Source organism: Temnothorax curvispinosus, unplaced genomic scaffold (genome assembly GCF_003070985.1).
Source record: "Temnothorax curvispinosus isolate PA1 unplaced genomic scaffold, ASM307098v1 QBEX01008959.1, whole genome shotgun sequence".
In the NCBI taxonomy this organism is placed as follows: domain Eukaryota; kingdom Metazoa; phylum Arthropoda; class Insecta; order Hymenoptera; family Formicidae; genus Temnothorax; species Temnothorax curvispinosus.
The window spans coordinates 245,944-254,736 of record NW_020218739.1 but is presented as its reverse complement, the minus strand read 5'-3'; the positions used below and the strand labels follow the sequence as shown (position 1 = coordinate 254,736).

Sequence of the window (8,793 nt, the reverse complement as noted above, 5' to 3'; positions counted from 1 at the left end):
TCTCTCTCTTTCTCTCGCTTTAAATCAGATATCTCTTTCGTACTCTCGCTCACTTTTAATCGGCAGAACTCATTAAGAGAGTACTTACTTCGAGTGATGTTGGGGATCTTCAGGGCCCGAGGTATCGCATATACGATATGTATACAACATCGCCAGCTCGTTCATCGGGCCCAGGACCCATCGTTTCGTCCTTCTCGGTAGCGATGCTCAAAGATTCGCACACGGCCCCCCCGTCGACGATGTCTGGAGGCCTTGACTGGGCCCCTTCGGACCTAACTCCAAGCCCGGCGTACCCAGCGGGCCCTTCCCCTCGCCCTCTCGCCGCCGATCTTCACACACGACCACACTTGGTCCGCGCGAATTCACGTACGCAATCCTTATATCCACACACCGTGTGTGTATTCTTCGCCGCCGGCACATCCCGCCACCTTCGGAGCGTCTGAATCCGAATGCATGTAAGTGCATCACTCGTCAGTGCAACAGGTACGCACGTATAGCGATATTTGTCAAACGCGGTTATAAGACATCTCGTGGATACGTACGTGTATGCGCGTGTGTACTGGCAAATAACAAATTGTCGCCTCGACGGGGGGCCGCTTCGCGATTATAACTTGCGATTAAAAATCTTTGTTTCGAAATTGCTGTTTCGTGCGAGCGATATGTCGATTTGCGACTGTGACATAAAGTTAATTTAATCAATAATAATTTTACATATGTAATAATTTGTAAATTATTTATTTAAAGATTCCACCTAAAATTGCATACATTGTTAAATTTTTAGTGTCAAATTATACTCAATTTGAGTCATTTTAAATTATTCCCATAGGTCGCCACTGCTATTCAATATGTCGTTAATTTAACTAAACCAATAATGTTAAAATACTACTGTTTTGTGTTAAAATAATAAATTTCAACACACATAATAGTTAAAAATAACAAAATGTTATTTAACTCAAAATATTAATTTAAATTTCATTCTTTAATATTTAACAGTGTATAGATAAGTTAGAAATGAAGTCTGTAGCAGAAATCAGCACTTTGCTATCCATTACTATGATTTGCTATGAGTGAAGAGAACTCGATAACAATTTCTGTACGTTTCTGTTAATTTACATGAATTATCTCCGCAGCATGCAGCATATCCCCGTTGATGAGGTACCTAGGATCAGCCTCGATCCGTTACATCGAGAGATTTACAATTCATCAAGGTAAGAAGGGCACGAGGGTAGATCGATCGTATACGCTGAAGAAACGCGCAGTGAGAGGCCACCGCGGCGCCGGTCAGACGTAAATTTATCACGACGTTATCTCGCCCGTTGTGGAGCCACGTTCGTTAATTTTATTCCGACCTTTCTTTCTCTCTCGGGTCAGTCCCTCTCCTCCTCCACCCTCCCTTGTCTTCCCTCGTCGTTCCTTCTTCTCACCCTTTTTCCCCAACCCTCATGTCGCCGGGACGAGGATCAGGTAAATAGACCCGAAAATTCGGGATCGATGGAAAGGCGGTCCCCTCGGCGTCACTTCACTTTGGTTTAGATTTAAAACTCGCTGGGATACATATCGCGTGACTCTCGTTTTAATCTTCCCTCTCTCAATGGGACGAGAGACGAGGCGCGAATTAAAACCAGAGGGAAGGATACTTTTGCTGAAGGAAATCTTCGTCGCTTTGCGATCTGGACGATCCTCGATAGGCTCCTAGGCAAGTAGAATCAATTCGTCTTGCGGCGTAGAAAAAAAAGAGGAGGAAGAAAATGTTGTTACGAAGTCGAAGTCGAGTACAAGAAGCTGCCGCCGAGTAGATTCCGCGTTTTCAGTCTCCGTGTTGAACGGAGGAGACGACGTGCCCTGCTCTCGGGAGGAATTCCTCGCGTGGCGATACGGCGCAACCGGGCGTCGTCAGGCGTAATGGATATAAATTTAATTAAGATTAGGATTTCGGGGAAGTAGAGGATCCGGGCCGAAGCAGGTTCTGGAACGTGGAACTACGTCGTTCAGTCCTTCGCCGGCTTTCTAGTACCTGATCGTCAATTAAAACGTCTCGTGCTGCTGTTCAGAAATTTTAATTGTCAAGTCAATTATTATTCTGCCCTATATAATAATAATATATGTATATGTATATTATTCCTTTTTTGTCGATTAATTTTGTTATTTAGATGAACCTGTAATTTTTTCTCGTCACGAGTCTTCCGTCACACGTATTTTGTATACAAGAGAATGTTAAAAGGGCCCGGCGTGGCCGATGCACCTGGACGAAAACTAAAACGGCTTCATCGACTACGACGTCGCGTTAATTAACGCTTCTCATTATACGGATCGGTTGCGCGAGCGGACTTCCCCTTCGAAAGCGATTCCGTCGTTCGAGCGGAGAAATGCGGCTCGGGGGAGGAGGGAGATACTCACGATAGTTCTTTTGTTACCTCTCTTTTTCTCTCTCTCTCTCTCTCTCTCTCCCCCTCTCTCTCCTCTTCTGGAGTCCCTTTCTCCTCTGGAATCTCTCGCAGGTCCTTCAAGATGCTGCCTCGACCTCCCTTTCTGCTGCAACCGCCTTCTTAATCTTCCTTTAATTCCCCGGCTTTCGCGTTTCTTTAGCTCCTTTTTCCACCTTTCGTTTCCTTCGTTTCATCTCTTCGTCGTGCCTCTTCTTCTCCGTCTTCCTCCTGCTCTCCTCGTCCTCCCCTTTGTTGTCGCCCCCTTTTTGTACCATCTCCCCGGCTTCGCGGCCTTTCGCCGGCTCCCTTCGCCGGAGAGAGATACGCGCCGACAGGTTTCGAACTGTCTCGGATCCCTCGTGAAGGGCTGCTTCGGCGCGAAATCGAGCCGGGGAGTTAGTTTCTTCGTCGTGTGCTTTTCCTCGCACTCGAACATTTCATGAGTCATAGGCAAAGAGAACTTGAGACCTCGTATTTTCATCCGACTGATGTTTAATATTACATAACTATTTATGTCATTGAAAGTTTTAGAGACTCACTTTCTCTATACTTAAGCAAATCCATTATCATATTTTTAATTAAAAATATATCCTTGCAAGGTTACGTATCAAGAATTTTTTTAAATTGTTTTTAACCGGTTAATTCCAAAGGATCTTGGAATGCCCTTTTACTTTTATCCCTTCACTGCGTATCTTTGTAACGACTGGAAATTATGCCTTGATTTTATCATTGAAGTGACTCACAGGGAAAACTTCACGAAGAAAAATGCGTCGAGCAAGAAGCCGCGTTGATTCCGCGCGATATAGGTCCACGGTACAGACGCAATCGATAGGCGAGATAAGAAGAAAACGAGTCCTTCCCACACGGCTGAATGACGACGGCGCAGGCGATGCATTAGACGTCTATTTAGCCAGCGATCGCTTTATTAATCCTTGCCCGTGTTCTCATGCCTACGCAAATCTCTTTTTGCGCGACGACCGCGCTAATTTCACCGCGTCGCGGTCGTGTGAAAATAGTTTGTCGCTTGTCAGGCGTGAATAATTACGGAAAGAAAAATCGTTTTACAAAGGTTTCTAAATTAATTCGTTTAGTCTTAAGTTAATTATCGAAAAGACCATTGTGTCCCGAGAAAATCAATTATCGAAGGAGAAACCGCTTTAGAGTAACGCTGATGTTAAAATGCATAATGTTGAAATCAGAAATCTGTTTCGTTATCTAACATCATTAAGGCGACAGATTATATAAGAGACCGCTGCAAGCTGCAAGGGCTCGATAATATAGACGTATAGTTCGACTTGGCCATCGAAGTTATGTAGCCTCGATACTTTTTTGTACGGGAATCACCCTAAACACCTTTTCGGGCATCGAGATTTATCGATCGGATAACCGGTCGCCCTCCTATAGATCAACGACTATCGGGGACATCGAGGGTAGGAGAATCTCGCAGGAGACTGACTTACCAGTAGATTGACAGCGCCAGTGTGATCGTCCACCCAGGCGAGCAGGATGTCGGCGCCTTTCATGTTGGTCTTCTCGTTAAAACCGATACCAACGTAGCCCAGGGTTTTGGCGGTGACCCTGAAGATCACCTCCTCGTCGTCCGAAGGATCCCACTCGAGGATCACGTCACCGTTATCGTCCAGTCTCTCGTACCTGATAAATCTCCACGACCTGGTGCTAGATATGCCCTCATTAATTTCATGGTCCGCGTTCCTCCTAAACCTCATCGCTATTTCGTCCTTGATGTAATCCTTCGCTCCTCGCGCGTCCTTGGCCGGTTTCTCCGGGAAATACTTCTTCGGCACCCGGCTACCCTTTGGCGTCCGTTTGAAACTCGACTCGACGAATGGCTTCGGATTGATTCTCTCGTTCTCGCTGATTATCTCGAACTGCGAGTTATCTTCGCCCTCCATCTCTTCGGAATCATTCCAGTTTTCCTCCGAAATTTCTTCCTCGGGTTTCAGAGAGACGTCGACGGTGAACTTTTCGACGTCGGTCTGATTCTCCACGATTGTCAATCGATCCTCCGACGTTTCCTCAACAATCGGATCTTGCGAGACGTTCAACTGCGAATTTTCAGCAGCGTTTTCAAGAACCGTCGACGTCTTCTCGAAGTATTTCGAATTCTGCGTCGAGAATATTTCATGCTGATCAGGATTCAGGTTCTCATCCCGTTTGTTTTGATAATCCAAAGCATCGCTCTTGTAAGGGACAATCTTCCTCTTAGCCTTCCACTGCTTCAACCAATCCTCGTCGACATCCAGTCGCTGCTTCTTGAAGTTCCCGATCTTGAGCCACGGTTCGTCCTCCTCGAGGCTCCTCTTTATTCTCCTGGCAACAGGATCCATGGGATGTCGTTTATATCTGTAGGGGATCGTCCTCATGGTCTCGTCCATGTGCTGGACGTAGAGATCCAACAGATCGCACTTGACGATCCAGCACGCGACCAGCGTCACAATCACCCTGAGTAACAACATCTTCATCCACTTTCTTTCTACCTTCTTGATCCTTCATACGATCATCAAGCGACTTCTACCGTTTGCTTCACCGTTATTACCAGGGCCATCAATTTGTCTCTTTTTCAATTTATCTTATCGAATACGATTAGATATGTACAGCCGAACTCGATCTATCACTATTTGTCGGAATTAATCTATCATCTTTTAGCTACTGTGCTCAAATTTAACCACAATTCGTCTTAAACTCTTAATTATTAATTAATTGCAATTTCCAAAAAAAAGTATTTTTATGATTTCCTATCACGGATGATTCCTGTTCCTACCGAAAAGTTAATTTTTAACGATAACGAAGTGAATTGGTCGTATTCACGAGTACTGATAAAAATCCCGACGATTCGAGGCGAATTAAGCCCTAGTTTCTTTCACGATTTTTCGTTAATCCAATTTTCAACACACCGAACTCGAGAACAGTCTTCCATGCATGCTGCGCGCACGACAGTTGTGCCGGGACTAATTTAAACACGCGGCTGCCGCGCTGCCCCTGCAGATGCTCGCAGCTGCTTACCTGCGGTCCCCTTCCTTCGGGGCCCCGGCACAGGGACGTATTGACTGTTTCGGGATGTATTGGCTGTCCGCGCGGCTCTGCGATCATTAAATCGCATAAATATAAAATCTTCTATTAAACGTATATTTTTCTATTGTAATGTATAATATAAAAGGAGATCATATCCATAAATATATAACAAAACAGAATTTTTCCTTTGCCAGCAAATGAGAAGTTGAAAAAGTCAAACGATTCAGACTCGATTTTTCGACCCAATTTAACTTTTGATCTTTAAGATAGTGAAAACAAACGACAAAGAAATGTAAATTATGGCTCTGTTCCGGAATTATTTATTTAAGTAACGTGATTTTTTTTCTCTCGATGTCTCATTTGCCGCTGATATCTCATTTGCCGTATTACGTCCAGTTTTTGCGAGATTCGCCAAGGATCAATTCGCGTTTTTGCGCCCGACTTAGTTACGTGCGGCTAATAAGTAATCACGGCGTTCACTTAGCTACGACTCGCGTAATTCACCGAGAAATACGTACGTACTCGGTTGTAACGTTCTGGGACGCGCGTGGGTAAATTGTTGGCAATACGAAATCACCCTACGCAAGGTAAAAAAAAAACCTCCATCCTCCACGTCTACGCTCTGATCCTTCGAGCGCAATAATTGCACACGACTCGCACATACGATTATCCGCCGCTGCGGTTCGCCCGCGCCGTTCACGAGAACGTTAGATGAGAGGGCGAAAGAGGGATCCTGGTGGTGCTTCCTGCGGAAACGTCCCTCCCTTTTTCTTTCCTTCGTTCTTTTTTATTTGTAACCAGAGACTCACATACGTGAGACGGCGATGCTGATGGTGGCGGTCTTCCCTTTCCAGAAAGGGACATGGGGACGTAAAACCAACTGCGGCAGATGCGAACCCTTGGCACGCGCCCTTCTGCTCCCCCCAGTGATTCTCATGTCGATCCTTCTGCCTTCCGGTAGAGCAGTGTCTCGCTTACTTCCACACCAATACCGAATAAACGGACCGTTATTTTTTTTCATCAATTAATGAATTATTCAAATATCTTCTCGAGTTGATAAATCAACGTTGTGTCTAATCGTTCGTGAAATGCGTTGCGCCCATTTGCTAAGAAACGTTTTATGGGATCAATATCCTTGGCTCATACCGATATTGTCGATATCGTTGAAGCCGATTCAGCGCTTAATCGTGCGAATCCCATCCGGTCGGCGACCGATATATCCCGCTTAAGCGTCCGCACGTGTCCAGAAGCCAACTGTATCGAGTTACTTCCTGCGACTGACATTGAAACACTATACTTCACGTGCAAGAGTGGTGGTTACCGATCCTTATTCTTTACGGATTGGATATCGATCGATACAAAAATGTGAAACGAGGAATGACTTGAGGAGACTTGCTTGAATTAGCAGAATGTAAAATTTTGAGAAAAGTTGCAAATATAAAACTATATTTTCAAGATAAAACATGATATAGTCAACAGTAGTTGCAATCGACATAAAGAACTTCGCCTATTTTTGGTTAATCTGGGCTTAGTCATCAATCATATACATATATAATTTTGTAGATAATAACGGTAGTCGAAAGAAAAAATAGTTTTAGATCAAACCCTTGCCGGAAGCAGTTCTGACCTTCTAATGATGTTATTTTGTTTGTTAGCTCATTATCAGAATTGTCCAAGAGAACACAAGTACCATTACTATGATTAGAAGGGATCTGTATATATTATCAAAAAGATATTTAGCATATCCTAGATAATCAACCAAATAATTATAAGAGGATAAAAAAACAAGAATTCTAAGAGTCATGTTCAACTATAAAATAAAAAAATCATCAATTAATTAATTTAGGTCGTTCGTCGAAAGTCTCTGGAAAATGTCTCTCAATAAAATAATCTTAGATTGCCAAGATATCTGGTGAAACCCATTTTTTATTGGCGACGTCAAGTTATCTCTGCTGATGCGATTCGACTTCGTCTTATGATACGATCGAGATTGATGCGTCCATCGTCATTCGAGTCAATTCCCGTCGAGATTAATTGGCTCCTCCGAAACTAGTTTGGCCGGAAGGGTCACCGACTACAAAGAACCGGGATTTGTTTTATAGCCTGCCGGATGGCTTTATGGCCTTTATGACACCGTACCGCGACAAGATTTGCAGCCCCCCGGCATAAAGGAGCGTCGTCTCTTGGGACAAAATCGGGAAAATCGTTTGATTACTTTTCGGGACAGGTGCACGCGTCGGAGAAAAACGTGACTCCGAACTTTTTATTTCTGCTTCCTTTTTCTTTCTTTGTGATCTCACGGTCGCTCGTAACTGGTATTCACGTCATGAGGAGTACTCATCGAGGGGTGCGCGACGCCGATCGCGGAGGTGCGACGTACGGCCGATTCAGTATTCATCCGGCGAAATTGTTCGTCGTTCCCTCTCACCGCGCCGGATTTTATTTACGAGGAAGAAGAGGTATCGGCTCGGAAATCGCGTCGCCCTGGGAAAAACCGATGAGGCGACACGCCATGCGCGCGGAGCATGAGAAGCGATTAATTTCCAACGACTGCACGTACACGCGCGTGAATGAACGATCGGTACCAGGACGATCGATCGCGTATTCCACGTGCGTGTCCGTCACGACGTTGATGCCCGAAATAAATCGTCTTGAAAATCCTTCTGCGCATAAACAAAATCCCAGCTACCTCCGACAATGAAATCCGCAAGGATCCGCTTGATTTCGATCGCAATTGACTTGAACTGCGTCGAAATTAAACCGAACTCTGTTTTTGAGACACGCGGATGTTGTTATATTCGTCTGTTTTTTTTTACCGTGGCTTTCCAAAAGTTCGGTGGCGAGCGCATAAGTACGTATTAAAGTCTCCACTTCACCTGTCGCGCGCGCACTCAGCACTATACACCTGCTACGTAATCATACTTCTCTTCGACACCATCTGCCTCTCTAAGGTTTCGATATTCGATCGGCAGACGCGGATTAAAAGTGAAAATGCCGTAATCGAAAGTCGTGTTGCGATACATTGTATACGCTCGTTTATTGATCATTTTCGTTAACTTAACACTCAATCGCAAATAGTTTTGATATTTTCTGCGTATTTAGAGAATCTGAAAATATTACTTTCCAAAAGACACAGAGTGTCAAGATTATTAAAATATGTTATTTGTAAAATTATAAAAAAAATGTTCAGTTTTATTAATGCAATTTCGTTGGAAATGCGTAAATAAACGCTCTAACCCTGGACAGACTCACTGGGGTGTTACGGGACCCCACGCGAAATTCAAATTGAGCCCCTTTTTTTTTGGATTTGTTCCCTCGGTTGAGAGAAACTTAG

At 44.3% G+C, this 8,793-nt stretch overlaps 1 protein-coding gene across 1 annotated transcript in view; it reads right to left on the bottom strand.

Annotated features, from left to right (window-relative positions):
• LOC112458487 (MOXD1 homolog 1) overlaps positions 1 to 5,383 on the bottom strand; it is an 18,802-nt gene extending 13,419 nt beyond the window's left edge. The window contains exon 1 of the mRNA XM_025022141.1: positions 3,887 to 5,383. Within this exon, the coding sequence (XP_024877909.1) occupies positions 3,887 to 4,909 (1,023 nt within the window). The 5' untranslated portion in view covers positions 4,910 to 5,383. The remainder of the gene's footprint in view (positions 1 to 3,886) is intronic.
• Positions 5,384 to 8,793: the final 3,410 nt, after the last annotated feature.